Source organism: Ambystoma mexicanum, chromosome 2q, assembly GCF_040938575.1.
Source record: "Ambystoma mexicanum isolate Mex_15411 chromosome 2q, UKY_AmexF1_1, whole genome shotgun sequence".
NCBI classification, from domain to species: Eukaryota; Metazoa; Chordata; class Amphibia; order Caudata; family Ambystomatidae; genus Ambystoma; species Ambystoma mexicanum.
Genome location: NC_090924.1, coordinates 114036770 through 114057248, shown reverse-complemented (window position 1 = coordinate 114057248; position 20479 = coordinate 114036770). Strand labels below are relative to the sequence as shown.

The 20479-nt window shown below is 47.7% G+C and overlaps 1 protein-coding gene across 2 annotated transcripts in view; it reads right to left on the bottom strand.

Moving 5' to 3' along the window:
- CRAMP1 (cramped chromatin regulator homolog 1) overlaps positions 1–20479 on the bottom strand; it is a 1760184-nt gene that overhangs the window by 49622 nt on the left and 1690083 nt on the right. For both annotated transcript variants that reach the window (XM_069646975.1, XM_069646973.1), the window contains exon 20: positions 5580–5719. In XM_069646975.1, the coding sequence (XP_069503076.1) occupies positions 5580–5719 (140 nt within the window). The remainder of the gene's footprint in view (positions 1–5579; positions 5720–20479) is intronic.

The following is a 20479-nucleotide window of genomic DNA, read 5'->3' as shown; positions in this document are numbered from 1 at the left end:
CTCACGATGCGCCTTGTCTTAGATCTGCGCCCTTCAAACACCTATGTCAAACCACAGAAATCATGCATGACAACGCTACAGGAAGTAATCCCACTGCTAAAGCGGGATGACTACATGGTAACCTTGGATACGAAAGATGCATACTTTGATATTTCAATATTCCCAGCACACAGAAGATTCTTGCGTTTCAAGATAGCAAACCAGCTCTACCAATTCAAAGTGCTGCCTTCGGCAGCACTAAGGGTATTCACCAAGGTACTGGTGGAGCATTTATGCAGGAAGTCAATCCCAGTGTACGCTTACCTGGACGACTGTCTGATCATAGGGGAAAAAACGCACATTTTCAAGCAAAATAGCCAAAGAACGATCAACCTACTTTTTCAAATGGGTTTCTTGATCAACGAGAAAAAGTCAAGCCTTATACCAGACAAAACCAAACAGTTCCTAGGAGCTGTCATAAAAACAGAGGCAGGTCTAGTCTTTCCGTCAAAAGAAAGAATACAAAACATACTGCTGCAAATACTTCACTATCTAGCCGGTTGCCAGATAACCATACGAGAAACAAAGAGCCACACATGCTGCTGGCCACAGACCAGGAGCCTCAAACTTTTTTTTTTTTTAGGGGTAGCAAGTGTGAACCCTAAATGACATCCCTGAACCACCCGCCATGATTGAAAGTACTCACTTGTCTTGGGTGATTCCCTCCCATATGTGGGTGAAGTATGAAATGCATCCTCCTACTGGAGTTGCATGGGAGGGAAATCTGTAGCGGGTGGTCATGGGGCGTTTGGGGGGCGTTAAGCCGCCTCTGGAGGAGGAGGATCTACCCCTGCTGCGGGTTCTTCTCTGGCCCCTTTGAAATCCTTGTTGCAAGGACTGTCCCTGCAAGGATCCCCAGGACGAGCTTTGACCCTGGTTATAACCTGAGTGTTAAAGAGTTTTTCCTGCTAAAGCGGCGAAAATTGTTGCCCCCTCTTTGTCCGGATGGTTTATTGGTAAGTTGCTCCAATGACTTTAGGGTATGGTATTCTTCCATTGTGCTCTTAAGAGCATCTTCCACTGCTTTGCCGAACAGGACGTTTGGCTCTATGGGCATATTCAGAAAGGAAGCCTGCTCTCGAGCTTAAACCTGTGGCGTTTGATCAAGGTGCCCTCTGCTATTTTTCTCCCTGCATGGTCTGCTGCATCTAGGTTGTTTTTAAGGATGCAGTTTGCAACAGCTTTACCTTCTGCAATGGAGAGTGACAATTGAGTCTTCAAGGGCTCTGGGGCTGAAGCTATTTGCTCGGCCATCTCATCCCATTTGTGAGTTATGGCTAGCTAACAAGGTGGCGTTATTAGCAATTCTAGCCTTGTAATCTGACGAAGATTTCCTACTAAAAGTATTAATCTTCTTACTTTCTTTATCCGGAGGTGCTTCAGATGAGGCTAGAGGTGTTCCTGCTCTCTTTCTGATGGTTGTAACCACTAACGAGTCTGGTTTTAACTGTCCCCTGATGTAATAAGGGTCTGAGGTGGCTGGCCGAAAAGACTTAATACGCGGGTTAACTGCCCGGGTTAACTACCTGTGTTAGATTTGGAGTGACTAGTGAGGGTTGGATTCGCCTCTGCACTGATTGAAGTAGGGGAATGAATTGGGCAGCAGACTTTTTATCCCCCATTATATTCTCCAAAACGTCCTTGTCCACCTGTGTCTCCTCTGTATTAATTTTAAAATGTTCTACTGCCTTTAGGACCAAATCATTATACTGTATTTGATTGTCGATTGGCGAGTCTGCCACCGGGGGGTCAGAGTGCTGCGGCAAATGCATGACAGAGATGTCCTCTTTGGGGTAATCGTAAAATTGATCTACATCACCCTTATCCCCTTGGTCTTTCGGGTCAGTGTAAGCTTCATTGTACTGGAAGTCTTGCATGGGGTCATCATAAGCAAACTGCCTGAGTCCTGCTGAGAGGTGGGGGCTTGTGTGGTGTCTGTGTAGGCTCTCTTGGTGGGGGGCTGTGTAACTGTGGCCCCACTTTGAGTAGTAGTTGGTCCGCTGTGTGGGGTACCCTGAAGATTTACTAAGACCTCAGGTGGTCATCAAAGAAGCTGGCTAGGGAAGACATACGTCACATGACCTTGTTAATCATCTCTACAGACCATCGAGATGAACCTGGGATGAATGGCGGGGCAGGAGGGTCAGTGTTGGTTCTGGTGTAGGGCATTTCTTGTGTCTTACAGCCCCTGAAATGGTGCCCTCTCTTGGGTTATAGTCCCTTAATTAGAGCTCTCCACTGTGTCTTTGAAGACTTGTGGTTCTTCGACGTCCGACTCTTCAATAGCGTGTCTGGGACGTATGAGCTGACTCATTTTCTAGCTCTGTGTAGACTTCGCAGAGATCTTCCACGCGTCTTTCGAACGGTTGCATTTCAGCTTGCATGGGGGCCGTCGACACGTCTTTCGTCGTCGGCGTACACATACTTTGTACTTTCGGACACAACGCAAGAACCAGACTTGTCAGTCGTTTTCAGAGGCCAGTCATGAGGCTACCGCGATGGCTAAGAGGACAGGGATCTGTCAGACCTCCCCTTTGACGCCGTGTGTCGCCTTCCAGTTGGCGTTGAGGTCGACTTTTGGCCGTGGGAGGTGCGTTTAGCGTGGTGGGCTTTGGTTGCGCCGGGTGTCGTCCCCGTAGCAGAGCTGCCGGCCTGCCTGATGGTTTGCATGTAGGCTTCCATCGGATCCTGTTTGCCCTCGACGTCACTGTAGACGTCGATGCTGGCGTCACTGGAGGCTCCCTCAACGTCCATGGCGGCCTCAGCCTGCATGGCGTGGTGGGCCCAGCGCTTTGTCTTGCGGTCCTTTTGTGTCATGGGCTTGAACAGCTTACAAGATTTACACTGTCCCTCGTAATGATCCCATGGGAGACAGATTGCACACCCAATGCGAGTCATACCAAGGGAATTTACGATTACAGGATGGGCAGAACTTAAAAGGTGTATTCCCCATTGTGTATGGGGGAAGCAGGCTGGCGAAATAAGTGGGTAGGGAAGGGAATATGCATTCGCTTAGGGAAAACTAAAGAATGACCACCCCCCACTCTCCCTACTGTGAGGGGCGAGGCCCGATGCGGCCTTCCGAGAATGTCGAAGAAGTTCTTCGAGGCGAGCTGGTTAAATCATCGAAAGTAATCTTCGAATCTGTTGCCGAAGATCTTGCTGGAGAATGGCTAATAAAGGACAAAGAATATACTGAAGAATGATGATGGCAGAAAAAAATTATCTGAGGGACCTCGACGCGTAAAGCACCATGGGTACAGTAGACGTCACACTAGGGATAGTATTAGTGGCATGCCATGTAGATGTCCCTTTTCGAGTTTCGTAAACAACTGTTATACTCCACAGCTTCCACTAGAGGTCAGCCTATAAATAGCATGTGATCTAAGCAGATTCCACAAGCCTCAGAAATATATATACACACTAACCCCAACATGTCCGGCGCTGGGTGCGTAGAGGGCAGAGCAGACGCAGAAACTGTGCTGTAGCCCATGGCGGTGGAAAAGCTTCCAAAAAATGACTGCGCTAGGAGATAGATATCATGGATGAGGAATTTGTGTGCAGGAGTCCATTAGAAGTGGGTTGTATCATAATCAAGCATTGTGGGGTCCTGCACCAAGAAGGGGCCCCTGTTCATTGGCCAAGAACACCACCAAGACCCAGTAAGACTAATGCAGGCTGAGCCAATCTGATTGGCACTACGAGTTAAGAGAACACAAACCTTCCCACCATGAAATGCAGGGCTTCCGAGCAGTGACCAAGCAGTTTGCTAAACAGAAATGCATTAGTTACATTTTAAAAAAAGTAAAATATTATTTAATATCTGCCTCACCACGTGGGAGTTTGGCTCCGATTGTTTGACCACTGCCATGAATAGGCAGCCCAGGGGAATCTATGTGTATCTGTGACTTATTCAGATCAACACGATGACAGTCTTGGGGAACCTCTTACCAAATTGCTCACCAACACTACTCTAGCTTAGGAGTCCATAAGGTAAGCCCCCCTCCCCCCACACCCAACATGTTCCTATCTAACAGAGGCCCAAAAACCAAAAAGTCTCTCCTTTCATGGGATTAAGATGGCTGTATCCTCTGCTACTATAACAATGATTATGTCAAAGGAAGAGGATGAGTGGGGCCTGGTAGCAAAGAGTTGGAACCCACAAATGACCGAGTGAGGCTCTCCCTACTTTCTATTTTGGTTACTCTGCACCGGAGAAGGCACCCCTGTCTGAGTGAACAACCTTCAGACAGAGGGGAGAACTGCCCCTGTTTATACATCATCTGGGACAGGTAATTCACTGAAGTACTTGGGCTTTTGCAACTTGCCAATGTGACGGAAGCCTGATGGCTTTTCCTAGTGTTCTGACTGCAAACCCATGTAAGCCCCTCTTGGAGTGTCTCTTGTGTGGAGAAACGTGTTACCGTCCACCCCCTTCATGGTATTCTTATGAAATGTCCAGGAGTAAAAAACTGGTATGAAACTTGGAGGCAAGGGCTGGTAATTACTTTTTAGCATCTTTGAATAGAGACTGGACAGATTTAGGGCTCAACATTAGGAGGTAGACCTGGCTAAACAAAGTCTAAAAGTGAACCACTAGTTTCCCCAGTGTTGGATATGATATCAAAAGAAGCAAAGTTCAGACAGCATTTCCTTCATTTTTCAGGACTTGCTGTCTAGAAAAGCTGTGCATCACCTTTGGAGTTGAAAAATTCAAAATGATGTTCTACAAGGGCTGAAGAAAATGTGTGAGTAGGATGGCCATGAGTACTCGGGGCCTCACACCATCAATAGGGGGAAATGGTTTGCTTTTGAAAAATGTGACTGACGAGAACATTTCTTGAAATCGGTCATAAATAGCATAGTTGACCAAGTCCCATCATCTGTAGTCGATCAGGGGTTTTAAAGATCGGACACTTAGTGGAAAACATAACAGGATATGTCGGCTATGCAAGGAATGTTCACTAATGAGCAGAAAAAGAAACCAGACTCAAAGTGCAGAAACCAAGAGGCCCACTAGATGGGCAGACATCTCCTTTTTTTGGTTAAACATTAGTTTATTGTATTTTAAATTTGATACACAGAATGAAAATGGGTACAAAAACCAATAGAGAAACCATTAAAGCCGTACAACTCCATGCCACCCCCCCTTCAAAGCCCCCCCCCCTTCCCACATCCCGCACCCCCAGACCTTCTCATGTTTCTGTGGACATCCTCTATTCTTGTAAAACAATCTCTCTAAACCCATAGCTCTATCCATCCAGTCCTCCCAGACTTGCAGTATAGGATTGCCCAGCCACCCCAATCCCATTGCGATACTCAACTTGGCCATGGCCAAAGCCCACCAAACTTCTATTGTGTGCAGGGAGCACAGAGTACTCCCATGTCAAACTGCACTTTTTAACTGATTACTTCCGGATATATAAAAAGCTCTGCCTGTATCCAGACAGCCAGTACAACCTAAACATTTTCAGCAAAGGGGAACGGATTCACGAGTATAGTTCATTTAAGAGTGACCAATATGAACATTCTTCACCTACCTCAGCAACATCCGACCGTGAAACAAAAGAGTCCCGTGAATTCCCGTCCAGCAGGCTGGGACCCAGCAATGAAGTGCCACTAGTGTTTCCAGGAGCTGTAGGCAACACCTTCCGATTTTTTTCAGGAGATATGAAACTTGCTGCAAATAGAAGAGAATGTGACAAGTTCATTTGACTGCAGGTCTTACAATCCCAACACAAATGTACCTACAGTACACCGCCAAATCACAATTCTCAGGTACTGTAGGCGAGGCATGGTATCACAAGTATGACACTGACACAAAAGGTACAATTTATGAAACCTTTATTAAAGTTTCTGGGTTTGGACAATCTCCTATTTTGCCCTATAACTAGGATGGGAGTAGTCTCAACCATCAAATAATAAAACAGTCCTAGCCCTAGCGAGTCCGCAAATCAAAATGGCCTATACTAATAAAAACCTAATGCCTGGTCTATCTCTTGTACAAAAATGTATAAGTTACTCACCGTAGTGACTAACGTACTCTTAGTCCATGGGTCCCCTTTCCACCATACTGCATGGGCGTCCCTTCCAAAGGACGGGAGACGGAACCTTATTCACCAGAAAAAACCTTCTTCCCCTTTAAATTTAGAGGCTCGCGTGGGTGCGGTCCAGGGAGCATGCGCTGCCCTGACTCCACCCTACGGCCCCACACCTCAGTCCCCATTGACGTGTCGACAATTGTTTTAACATTGCCTAATGACAACAGTATTATTAGGGGGGAGGTTGGTGGGACGTATGGAGGAAAGGGGACTATGGACTAAGCGTAGGTTAGTCACTACGGTGAGTATTTTAAAATTACTCTTACGTCCCGTCCCCTTTCCACCACACTGCATGGGCGATTACAACTGAATGGAGCCCCAGGGTGGAGAGGAGACCATCCTTAAGCAAATAGGTTCCTGAGAACCGCCTGTCTGAAAGCTGCATCAGATCTAGAGCCGGCATCCAAACAAACACTTGCAGAAAGCCGATGGAGTGGCCCAAGTGGCCGCCCTGCTTATGACTTGCCAAGGGACATGGCGCTGGAATGCGATGGCCGTTGCCTTGGCCCTGATGCGTGGGCATGCATGTTGGCCGGCAGCGGCTTGTGCTGGCCCTCGCATGCTTCTTTGATGGCTGAGACCATCCAGCGGGATATGGAGGTCTTGGAGGCCTGGTAGCCTGCTCTTGAGCCTTCGAAAGTGACTACCAGGTAGTCCGATTTGCAGAAGCCCTTGGACCTGTCCAAGTAGAATTTCAGGGCATGCCTGATATCCAGGCAGTGCAGCACTCTCTGTGCATCGTCCTTAGGATCGGCGAAGAATGTAGGAAGGACTATTTTCTCGTTCAAGGTGAATCAGCGGTGTGGGTGGGAAAGCGTAAGCCTTCATGCCGATCCACTGAAGCCGAAATGCATCGTCCAGGGAGCTGGGGCCCTGTCCCTGCCAGGAGGCGAACAGAGGGCACTTCTTGTTGTGCCAGGTGGCAAAGAGATACACCTGGGGGTGACCCCACCTGTAGAAGATCTCTTGAATAGCAAGGTCATTTAGCTGCCACTCGTAATTGTCCGCTCCCAACCTGCTGAGCCTGTCCGCCTCCAGGTTGGATTCCCCCAGGAGGTGGACTGCCATGAGGTAGATGTTGTTTTCCAGGGCACACTTCCACATGCTGATTGCCAGTCTACACAGAGGAGGGGATCTGGTGCCTCCCTGCTTGTTGACTTAGTACATGCTGGTCGAGTTGTCTGTCTGGATGAGGACAACCTTGCCCTTGGGAAGTGGCAGGAATGCTCTGAGCGCTAGCCAGATGGCATTCAGCTCTAACCAATTGATGTGATATTCCTGACGAGTCCCTGTGCCGTGGACCGAAAGATCGTTCAGAGTGGCTCCCCAGCCCTCGAGCGAGGAGTCGGTGGGGATGGTGGCCTGCGGGGTGGGCGGCCAAAAGGGCTTGCCCGTCCGTAGGTTGCAGTCCCTGGACCACCATGTCAGGTGTGGGTGGAGAGATGGAGGAACGTTGATCATCTCGGATTGGGAGCCCCGCTCCTGGTTCCATGAGGCAGCGAAGTGCAGCTGGATCCTCCTCATCCGCAATCCGTTTGTGGAACGGCTAATAGGACCCCTGCCAAGAGACCCAGGATATGCTGGTACCACCAAGCCGAGGTCACCTCTCGGCAGAGGAACTGGGTGGTGGCCCTCTTGATGGCCGAGATCTTGTCCTCTGACGGAAATCCTCTCTCGGAGCATGTGTCCCAGATGAGGCCCAAGAATGTCGGAGTCTGCGTGGGGTGCAGCTGCGACTTCTTGAGATTGAGCGAGAAGCCCAGATCATGCAGTGTGTTCATAAGGGCATGTGTAGAGTGGTGAATTGCTTCCGGAGATGTAGCCGTGACGAGCCAGTCGCCTAGGTATGGGTAGATCTGGAGGCACTGCGCTCTGAGGAGGGCAGCCACCGTATTTATAAGCCTGGTAAAGACCCTGGGGGCCGAGTTAAGGTCAAAAGGAAAGACATTGTATTGAAAATGGTAGCCCATGATCTTGAACCATAGGAAAGAATGATGGGTCTGCCAAATCGTGACGTGTAGGTATGCGTCCTTCAGCTCTAGGGAGCACATCCAGTCTCCACTGCACAAAGTCTTTGCTATGAAAGCTGGCGTAACCATCTTGAATTTTTGTAGGGGTAAGGAGAGGTTGAAGGTGAAAGGTCCAGCCCGCCTGGTTCTTCTTCTGAATGGCGAAAATCCGGGAGTAAAAGGGCAAGCCTCGCTGGGAGGCAGGGAATTCCGTCACTGCCTGGCTCTCTTTGAGCGACCGGATCTCCGCCAGAAGAGTTGCTGTCCCAACTTGAGGGAGTGGAGGGGAGGAGGGAGGAGAGGCTGGGATGGGTAGGCGGTACAACGTGGATACTACGGATAGAATCCAAGGGTCCCTGAAATTCTGGTGCCAGAAATGTGCATGGAGAGCAAGCCTGCCCCCCCTGGAGACACGTGGACCCGAAGGGGCGTGTCATGCCTTCTTTCCCTCGCAGGCTGTCGTGGAGGAGGGGGACTGGAAACAGCCCTTACACCCCCGCCCCCTTTTTGTTGCTTACGCCGGTTCTGAGACAGTGAGCGATCCGGCTGCCTGGAGTTCCTGGAAGCCGCAGAACCTTCCATACGCACGCTCCCTGTCGGAGCACTGCTGTGACTGGGTGTACGACTTGGGCGTGGTCTTTGTCAAGATGGATAAAGACTTGGCCGTTTGTGAACTGTTTTTCTTTTTGTCCAGCGCCTCGTCCGTGGTGGAGTGGAAGAGGTCACCCCCCTCGAATGGCAGGTCTAATATGCATTCCTAAACATCCAGGTTGAATTTAGTTGCACAAAGTCAGGCTGTATTTCTCATGTCTGTGGCGATGCAGATGGCACGGCCAGATGTGTCGATATGGGCCACGGTGGAATCCATGAGGTTGTGCGCTACCAGCTTGGCCTCTGCCAACCCCGCCTTAAAACGTGATTGGCTTTGCGTAGGGAGTTCCGGGAGGAAGTCCACACTTTCCCGCCATAACTTCTGCTTAGCGGCAGCCAGCATGGCATCGGCATTGGCTTGACGAAGGTGCAGGGACACGTTGGAATAGAGTTTCTTTCCGTACGCCTCCAAGATCTTCTCCTCCTTGCCTAGTAGAGATGCAGAGGAGGAGGCTGAGGATGACTGAGACTTGGAATATAGTGATGCCGCAGCGATCACTGAGGAGTGTGGCTGAGGATGGGCCGAGAGCAAGAGTGTATCCCCCTCCATCTGCCTGTACTTGGCATCCAAGCGTTGATTGACTGGCTTGGCCGAGTGGGGCTTAAGCCAAACCTTCTTGGCCATGGAGACTACATCAGTCTGCAGAGGAATCCCTGTTTTGGGCAGAGAGGTGTTGCGTGATGACTTCAGCCAGAACCCCCTCTGCCGGCTTCTCGACCTCGGGCTGGAGGAGGCCCAGGTATTCCGCCAGGCCAGCAAGACGTTTGTGGAAAGCCCTGGCTGAGGATGGCGTGTCCGGATCCTCCTCATCATCCGTGTCCTGCGGATCAGGGGGATCCTGCAGAGGTGGAGGAGTAGTTGGAGCCAGAGGCTGGTGCACCAGGCCGCAGCCGGGGGCTGAGGAGGCGGCAGAGGCTGGTAGGAATTGCCTGCGGGGTCGGGACCAGCAGCTGCACCGGGCGTCAGTGGAGGCGCTTGTGGTGCCACTAGCATAGTCAGGAGGATTTCCCTGATGGTGTCTCTTTGAGGATAACCCCCATCCGAGTTGACTTCATGAGCCCAAGGAATCTCTTGAAGAGCCCCTCTTCACTGGTCTAAAAAGGGGGTGGTGGGTACTGACGGGGTAGCCAGAGGCTGCTGGAGCCGCTGCATACCCTGCACATATGGACGCAGTGGGAAGTTGCCTTGCACATAAGAAGGATAGGCTGTTGACCACCTACCTGGTTGAGGCCAGTCCCACTTTGACACTCGTTCTTCGCTGAACTCCTGGAATAGCGTCGAACGGGTGCCTCTGTCTGGCGCAGCAGCCATCTTGTCGAGATGCCTGCCACATGCCTGCGACATGTTGCTCGGCTCGCTAGGCCCAGCCTCCTCCAGGACTCTTGTATGTTGATCACGAGGCCTACCCTGCTCCTCGGGCCTAGGCCCGGTATGTGCGACACCCTCGACCCGGGGGTCGGTAGAGCTGCGTTTAAGCGCCCCCTCGGACGTATTGCCAGTACTAGGATGTAGCCCCTCGGCCACATTGCTGGTACAAAGGCGGAGACCCTCAGATGACGATTCAGTACAAGAAACTTCCGGTCCCTCAACACTGCCACAGGGAGGATCCCTCAGCCTGATAGCTGAAGCAGCCTTGGTGCATGTGCTGGTACAAGGACGTGAATGGTCCCTCCCACGCGGGAGAGTCCTTGGGAAGGAGTCTCCTTTGTGGGGTGCGATGGAAAAAAGCGGCCCTTCCTTGGGCCTGGCTCGCTGTTTCACAAAGTTCTTGAGGTCCTCTGGAGGCGACTTCTGGAATAGCTCCCTACACATGGCTAGTCTGTTCTTCTGCGCTTTTGATGACAGCGAGCCGCACGCTGAACAAGCTTGCCAACCGTGGTCTGGGCCAAGGCAACGTAGGCAGAGGGTGTGGGGGTCTGAAGTTGGGAAGAGCCCTTTGCAGGATGGACACCTGCTGAACCCTGTGGAAGTCGACATGCACCGGGGAGGAGCGTGGCGCTTGAGGACCGAGTACCTGAATGATAAAAAGACAAAAAAAGACAAAAGAGAAGAAGTATCCGCATGTGGAATTACATGGCCAAAGCCAAACCCAGGAGCGCTGGTGAATTCGGCCCGTTCCCGTTGGCATGGAAAAGGGGACTGAGGTGTGGCGCCGAAGGGCGGACTCAGGGCAGCGCATGCTCCCTGGGCCGCACCCCTTTGCGTCTCTAAATTTAAAGGGGAAGATTTTTTTCTGGTGAAAAATGTTCTGTCTCCCTTCCCTTGGAAGGGACGCCCATGCAGTATGGAGGAAAGGGGACGGGACGTAAGAGTAACAATAAATGTGGCGGAGTCAGCTCTCCTCCCCACGTTAGAAATCACGGAGTAAGGCGTCCTCGGTAGGCAGGATGACACACTCTGGCTCAGGTTCTCAACACAGAGGCAGTTCAATACGTGGATCGAGGCCCACCTGGCCTTCCACGCGAAAGTTTTCTTGCCAGCTTCCTAAACACTGTTCAACAAAAGGTTCACGCAGGTCTCCCTCAGTCGGGCTCAGACCTCTCAAAGCAAAAGTTTACATCGGTCCCCCTCAGTCGGGTTCAGACCTTTCAAACACTTGCAGGGGATCCCTTTCCCAAACTTACTACACTTCTGGTCTCCCTCAGTCGGACTCAGACAATTTCCTGATGTCGAAGACTTTCGAATGTGCAAGGCTTTCTCTGCAGACCTCCACAGGACCACTTTGACTCAAAGTCCAACGGTCACCCTTTTACTCTCCCCTTTTCTCTCGGTTAATTTTGATAACTTTGCTTTTACAGTTCATTCACTTAATCGCTACTAACATTTCATCTTTCAAGTAGACTTTCAAGTGGGCTACTTTCTTTCGCCGGATCACTCAGTTACTCAGTATCGCTGGTTCCACAGCTATCCTTCCTTCAAAGTTCATTCATAGGTCCACTTTCTTCGCATCTCATCCACACACGTGCAGCCTTCACTTGTGTGATATAATGTTGCAACTGCAATCTTTCCTCAACACACACCAGTCTCATATTGCTTGCCAACTCACCGGCTGTGTGGGTTTCTTTCTTGTCTTTACAGTTTTTCAATTTACGAGTCAAGGTTAGTAGCACACGCGTGGCCTCACCACCCCAACTCTGCTGATCACCCGGGAGGGTCGCTGGCATCCTTGAAACACAATGCAGCCTTTTGGTTGGGATTTTGCCTTCTCCACGTGTCTTTGGCAGCCTTTTGGAGGCAACGGCCGCCAGTAGGGAACGCCTGGGGTCCTCGACCTGCTGCTCTCATCCCTGGGTCCGTCGCTCTGTTCCAGTGGGTTCGCCTTTGTCCAAGAATTTCTGCTCTTACTCATGTTCCACCTTGCTCGGAGTGTGTCTCTATGTTACGCCTTTTACCCGTGTGTGGAAAGCTAATTTGTATCAGATGTATACACTTGCCTGACCTGATTAGCAGGACATGTCCAATGCGATGTGTAAGAGTTAGCCTTGTTACGCTCAGTCGCCCTCTTCCTCGGCCCAGAGTTTGTGTAGAAAGGGTTGGGGGGGGGGGAGTTGGGACATAGAGAATTCTAAAAAATAGGATGGCTTAGGTGTATGGGAAAGGAGGGAATACTGTGTCTCGCCATAGGCTGCCTCACCCCACTCTCCCAAGACGCTTCACCCAGGTGATCCTCCCACACTGGTCCACCCTCAGGGTCTGGATTCAAAAGGTCCTCCTTCGCCCGGGTCACATCTAAATAAGTTACCAGAGTTGACTGCTCTATGAAGGCTTCTTCGAAACAGGTTCCCCCTGCTCGTCCAGAACCTTTAAAGGACAACATTAGCTCGCTTGCCCCCCCACTCGCTAATTTCTGCAACCACTCTTTCGCCACTGGCTCATTCCCTTGATATGATAGGTTATTTGTAATGAGCTTAATACCCAGAGGTTTCTAAGCACGGACCCGGGGATCGTACCTGTGTTGCTCCATGTCGTCTTGCGTCCAAAGCGAGCATGTTGCCCCCGAGCTATCCTCCCTCAAGCACTCCATTGCGCACCCACTGTTGAAAAAGCGGTCAGCAGACCCTACCTGTCCATCCAACTACTGTCCTATTTAAATCACCCCCTTCCTGGGGAAACTGCTGGAGAAGCTGGCTTTTCCCCAACTCAACTGGCACACTGAACCTATCGGTGGTCTCCACGATTATCAATCTGGATTGCGAGCATTCAGAGGCATGGAAACTGCCCTCCTGAACACCCGTGAAGAACTGCTCGCATCCCTGTACTCAACTCCCCAGTTGTCCTCATTCTACTTGATCTCTCTTCTGCCTTTAACACTGTCAACCACTCCATTCTCATACCAAGGCTCCATGATACCCTTGGTATTTTGGAACGGCACTGGAATGGCTGACTTCTTTCCTAACTGACCACCCTTCCATGTCATCCTGGGCACCTTCTCCTCTCCTACTTCCTTCTCCACCTGTGGTGTCCCCCAGGGATCTGTCCTCTCCCCCTGGCTATTTAACATCTACCGTGCTCACCTGGCAAGCCTCATCTCCTCCTTCTCCCCCAACCTCCAGTGTTATGCAGACACACAACTCTTTTGCAGACTTCCTGCTGACTCATTCACACCTTCCTTCATCCCTAACTGCCTGTCTGCCATCCAGGCGTGGTGCTCTTCCAATGATCTTGGCCTCAATGCCAGCAAGACTGAGATCCTTCCTATTGGGATCACTGCTCCCTCCTCCTTCCCTTCTCTCTGGCCTCCCACATTGGGATCTCACCCTAATCATTTGCCTGAAGCCAGAAACCTTGGAGTCATCTTTGACTCCTCTGTATCCTTCCTACTTCAAACGCAGGTCATTTCCAGAAGTCCCACTTCCAACTCTTACTTCTCAAAGAAATTCTCCCATTTCTCTTTCACCCAGAAGCTCAATGTTTCCCGAGCCGTGGTTCTCTCTAGGCTTGACTATTACAACAGCCTCCTCTTCAATCTACCTTCTTCCACTCTGTGACCCCTTCAGCTAAACCAAAATAGAGCAGCAAGATTTATCCTTGGCCTTAAGCCCAGGCATCACATCTCTCCTGCCCTGAAAAGCCTCTACTGGCTCCCGGTTGCTGTATGTATCAAATTCAAATCCCTCTGCATCACCCACAAGGCTGTCTGGGGTCAGGGACCAAACTATCCGCAACTCTCTCTGACCAAATACTCTCCTTCTAGACCTCTACGCTCCTCTTGCACCAACTGTGTGTAAAACGTTTAGCTAAACAGAGAGCAGGAGGCTGCTCGCTTTCCTCATCTGGATCGGTCCTCTGGAACAGCTTCCAACTCCCTCTGCGTCTTGAAATTCTGAAAACACCTCAAGACTCTCCTCTTTTCCTCCTCCTTACCTTCTTCCTTCCTCTGCTAATCAAACAGTTGCTGTGATTGATGTCTTGGACCCTTTTACATCCTCTGGGCCTCTGACCATTCTCATCCAATCTCCCCAGCATCTGTCTTCCTTCAGCACTTGCCTTGGCACACCCACTGCACTGGAGATTTGCACTTTCCACCCTGGCTGCATACCACTTACCATACCTTGCACTTCATCTGCGGCTCACCTTTGAGCGCGGACACCACAGCACCTACCCCACTGCCCTCTTCCTTCCTGCACTTGAACGTTCTGAATACTCACAAGGCATAGTAGTTTCGGCCGTCCTTTCTCCATCTGTATTTTTTGTATTTGTTTGTACTGCTATCTCATGTTGCCTCCCTGCTGCCTTGTGGGCTCCTTGAAACAATGTATTTCCTGTATAAGCGCCTAACAAGAAAACAATAAATAAATAAATGGCTGTGCCCTGGCCACCTGAGCAAGAAATCCCAGGCGACTAGTAGGCGAGACACCCTTTGGTTTCTCACAGTACACACTTTCTCACAAAAACAACAGATTCATCGCCCAGCTAAAACAAAACAGAAACCAGTGTGTAATTTCCATGCATTGTGTCTTTTATGTATTATCATGTATATCTATCACCAGGAAAGTCATTTTTCTTTGATTATGTAAATTGTAAACTTTTATTTCAGTTTTATTTGTTAATTCTATGTGAACACTTGACCCATGTTTATCTCATTTACATTATTAAGGTATTTTTGTGACTGACACGCATGCACTAGACATTCTTTAGGGTTCTTTAGGGTTATGTATTATTATTTATTAGACCTATTTGGTTTTTCCCCATCACTTTGAAATTATCATCTACAATACCATCATGGTAATAGACCAATATCAGAATAGTTTTATCCCTCTTAGCTATATATTTTTTTCACAAATTACACCCAAGATATATGACGTCACAACGTTTGTATCGGGACGTCATTGCATGAGGTATGGTAATTGACTTGCAAGCAAGTTTTCTACTTTAGTGTGTATACGAGTGGATTCAAACCAAACCCACTAAAATTTCTTGGATCCAAGTGCCCATAAGCCTTGGTAATAGAGATGATTTGTCTAGTACAGCTTACCTATTTTTAACATGCTTAATTTTTTACATTCCCTTCTTTCTTGAAACCATCTCTATACATGATTTAGCCTGTTGGTGCACATCACGTTTGGAGGACCATGCCAATACATACTAGTATTAGACATACATACTAAACAGATGATGCAGTTACAAGCTATATTCCTCTCAACTGTTTGTTTTGCATGTCTTACACCGTTGTTTTTCTTATTTATACAGGCTTATTGGCCCGTCTACCAATTATAATTGATAATGATAATTTATGTCTCTTCTATTATTTTTTTTATACATGGGGATACATGTATTATAATTGGCGCGTATTGCAACTGGTGTTTTTATCATTCTTGTTTTCTTTACATTTGTGTAGATTCAGCCCGGATGACGGAATAAGGTCCGAAATGCATTGGCTTAATTCCGTGTTTATCTGCATTTCTCACTATGCACTTTAATGTGGTGGATTTAAATCACTGCATCTTTCTAATAATGTTTTTTTTTACAAGTTGTTTAAATTAACATATCTTATACATGATTAAGGCCTTCATGACCCAATGGTGAGAATGCAGTAGCTGGAGGTTTTCTCTTTGTTCATCTGTGCTGACTTCCTTCCATACCATAATTATTTTAATGTAGCTATTCCATAGTTTCAGGGGAAACCGAATGAATATCTGCTTACTTAGAATCATACTAAATCACTGGCACTGTATCTTATCTTTATCTTATTCCTAACCGGTTTGGAATTTATTTTTAAATGTAGAATTTATTTCCATTGTGACTACTGTTATTCTAGTCCTAAATTACTCATATGCACGGAAGATCTAGTTCTTCTGTGCAAAGACTTAGAAACCCTGAGCACAGAGAAAATAAGCATGAGTTTGTCTACACCCAATTCCCAAGAGCACTTGCTCATCTTTCTCCAGTCCTTGACCATCCATTAGTAGTCATTGAAGCTTTCCGATAATGAGGAGTGAATGGGGGATTAAGGAGAAAGTGTACAGAAATCACTGCAGTCAGAGTGGAACAATACTTACCCAATAATGTTCTTTCTGATGTGTTCTCCTCATACAGATTCTTCAACTTGCTAGATATTCACAGCGGCAGTTGTCCTGGGAAGCAATCCCAGCAGATGGCATGGTGCAGATCAGGGCAGACCTCCTCCGACAAACCACTTCAATGGTTCTGGAAATTACACAGCCACCATGTAAATGGGGCGCGCCATGCCCCAGGACCTTGTTTCCCGCCTTTTTCCTCGTGCTCAGCAGCCGAGGGTACACTTCACTTAGGAGACTAACAAAAACTCCAATCTATACGACAATTTGGACTTCCCCTATTTTACCTGGAGCTCTTGCATAGGGATGTAGGATGGAAGGATGCTGAGGAATCTGTGGAATGAGAGTTGAGTAATTCCCCCTTCCAATTGATTGCATTGTCTCAAAAATTCCTTATCTTGACAGACTCTCACAGTGGTAAAGATCGGCTTGGAGGAGGGTATTGATGGGTTAGGAAACTCCAGAACAGCTCTCCCATAAGGAGCATCCTCCCCAGCCAGCAAGTCAAAACAGTAGCCCTTGGGGATAGAGTAGGGATGACCAAGTTGCAGCCTGGCAATATCGGCTAGCGGCACCCCCGTCTTGCCCCCCCATGCAAAGAGGAGGTTGCAGCCACTCTCAAGAGAAGCAACCACTGAAAACTTGAGGAACTTAATTCCCTTCCCTCGAATAGCATTCCAAGATGCAATGTATAATACAGCAAGAAATGGCCTTTAGTGAAAGCTTTCCCTACACTAGCATCAGAAAATGAGATGAAAAGCGGATCATCCCGACGAAAAGGTTTTGTCTTGGTAGTACAAAAAGCAAAGCCCTTCTAGCACCCAGTCAGTGCAACTTCTCTTCTTCTTTAGCTAGATGACGTAGTGGATACAAAACAGGCAAAAAGAGGTAATTGATTCAAATGAAATCGGAGACCACCAAGGGAGGAATGAGGAAGGTACAACTCTCAAGGTACCCCTTTCTCTCAAAAGTAGGCATTAACAGCCTGAGGCAAACAGTGCCTCAAGCTTGCTCACCTACTCACCTGGCAGAAGTTATGGTCACATGAGTAATGACCTGAGGAGGACCATACTCAAAAATTGGAAAACTGTTCAAACTGAAGACTTCAGACCAAATTGTCCGAGATTCGCATTCAAACGGATGCCGAATCTCCGTGGCAAACTAGTCCACACCTACCCGATGAACAAAAATGAGACACCAACACAGTCTACACTGTGGGGACTGCCGCCAGTTAGCGGACATTACTCATGTGGCCAATGCTCGGTCTGTCATCTCACTAACAATTTGAAGCAAAATGACCTAAATGGAAATACAGTGTGGAAATACAGGTCTTTCTCAAATTGTTTGACTAAGTGGGTTATCTACGGGATAAAATGCCCCTGTGGGTTAATATACAAAGGTAAAACTATTAGGTCTGTCAAACTACGAATTGGCAAACATCATTCAGCTATTCGTAATGGAACCCCTGACAAACCATTAGTAGCCCACTATTTAGAGGCCAAACGCACCTGCGAAGATATGTTCTGGTTTGTCATCCAAACCACCAAAGCCCACCCACGAGGTGGCAATAGAGATTTGTCCCTCAAAAAACGAACAGAAATGGATTTACAATCTAAAAACAGCCCAATCCGGTTTAAATATTGCCGTGGAATGGAATCTCTTTATTCATTAATACCTTATGCACCCACATGGGTCTGAACAGGCTATCCCCTGGTGCATCCCCTACACACCACACTATGGATGTCATCAATAGGTGGTAAGCAGAATGTCAAACAGACATGTCTACAAACTCTGATATTGCTAGGTCACATAAAGGACCAGCATTGCCACAAGTATACGTATAACTACATGCATACAGCACAAGATGGAACACTGCTGGTCACAAAGGTGCGCATTCAACACACGGTTTGATTTCCGGTATTAATTCATCTGGAGATAATTTATAATGGTATATCTAGCAACCCCTGTGTTGAGACCCATGCTGTCCGCTACTGTGCGGAATAGGTCTGTTCCCTGTTGAATGCAAGAGTAAAACGCACTCACGGTAAGATGGCATATTGCCTAACATGCACAGTAGGAGTTACATACCACGTTGGCCACAGTGTCTAGTTTCAGACAAGCCAACATAATAACAACGGTAGTTCCTTGCTTATGTATATGGAGACAATATTTTATGGTGGATTAAACTATCTCTATGTGGAAACACGTTTAACTGTCCAGCGCTGTCCGCCTCCTTGTGGAACAGGTCCGCTCTCTGTTGAATGTAATAACACATTCTTTCACTTCAAGATGGCACACTGCGTAACATTACGTAGTCCCTCCTCTGTGTTTAGTCAGAGAGAAACGAACACAAAAATGTTGGCAGTCCCTTGTTGATGTTCACGTTTGGTATCCGAACACACAGGCACCTCGCGGACAGAGCTGTTTGCAACAGCGGAACGCTTCGGATGCGAGCATAGCACCCGAGAGATAAGCCCGTAACGATTGCCTACCATGAATATATAGGTAGAACGCGGTTTTTAATACCAGCCGTGTTTTGACCCGCTTTCCTTGTCCTTACACAGGACGAGTTACTTTGAGTGAAGTACGCGAGTACACACCTGAATACGAAGCAGGAGAGATGAATTAAGATAGTGTCTGGAACACACACTTTCAAGTAAGTGTTGTATACTTGACACACCAGCCCTCTATGAATATTGACTAAAAGTAGAAAAAACACGGCATTTATATATATATTTCCATGCACTGCTTATAGATTCCATGATGCATTGTGGGAGATGCAGTTTCTAAACACATCCAATTTTCATCACCAACACACGACTTTGGAATTTCCAATTTTGTCAATGTGTATACAGACTGTAAATATCTATTACCAATATATACAATTGTGACAAAAATTTACTTAATGTCGCACTATAATTGATTTCAAATGTGTATTCATTTACAGTATAAACTACCTTGACGGACTCATCTGCCGCCATAACTAGATTGACTAGTGCAATCACCTCGCCCTCCACACCCCAAGACATTCACACAAGATCAGCAAGTTGGCTACTCTTATTTATGACATTTATACCACTTTTTTATATGCATTGAGTAAGTCTTATACTTGCTTCATTTTATCTATCCTTTAGGTTACAACACTGACACATAGGCACCATGCTGACAGTTTAACCTTGTCCTAAACCAACTGCGTCCTGAAGACGGGTCTTGGGACACTATTGATGAGCTTTAGACTGCAACAGTGTTGTCCTTTTGCCCCAGAAACACATCAGAGTGTAGACGTTATTATACTATGTTTGTGTATAATTGTAATGTGATCACACACATTATTACTAACATCACGCAAACCAATGAATGCCTGTAAACTATAAATAGACTGGTGTAGACAACAGCCAGAAATGTAAATTGGTGTTCTCTCTCTTGTGGTAATCCACATATCACAAACCTATAAATTGTTTTTTTAATGTATTTTAGTGTTATTGTTTATGATTAAAATATGCTGAATGTATTACTTTGAACTTCCACTCTGAGGAAAAATCTTGATGAGTAGCCCCTATGCTGTGGTAGAGGTGGGTAGCTAGTGGTGAGTGTACTCTTTTCTCTGATGGCCACAATGAAGACAACTTTCAAAGTAAAAACAAGGAATATGAATGTAGGGGCTCAAAAACAGAACCCATAAGAAAAGTCAGGACAAAGTTAAGGTTCCTAGCCGGAACGACAAATTGTGTCAGAGGAAAATAATCAGTCAAACCGGTAAGAAACTGAGCAACCATGAAAATAGTAAACTATGATCCCTGTACCGAAAGGGTATTCCATGGAAGGCATTTCCTGACCTGAGACGGCAGGAAGGCCAAAGAAGGAAGGATTTACTCACCTGTAACTCCTGTTCTCTAGCATTGGTATCTTTCATAGATTCACATGCTGTTTGAATATTCCCCGTCGTCAGGCTGGGAATGCTCAGTAACAGTAAAGCAGTCTATGCTTACATTTGAAAACTGCTGTCAGTTTAGAGCTCTATCAGATTTATTTTGGGTCATACAGCCCATATTGCCCCCACAGTCTCCCTTTGCTCTATCGGCAGAAGCCATCTTCAGATATGGCAAGCACATGAGAACGTGGCAATATGAGCCAAAAACAGCCATAAGTGGGTAGTCAGCA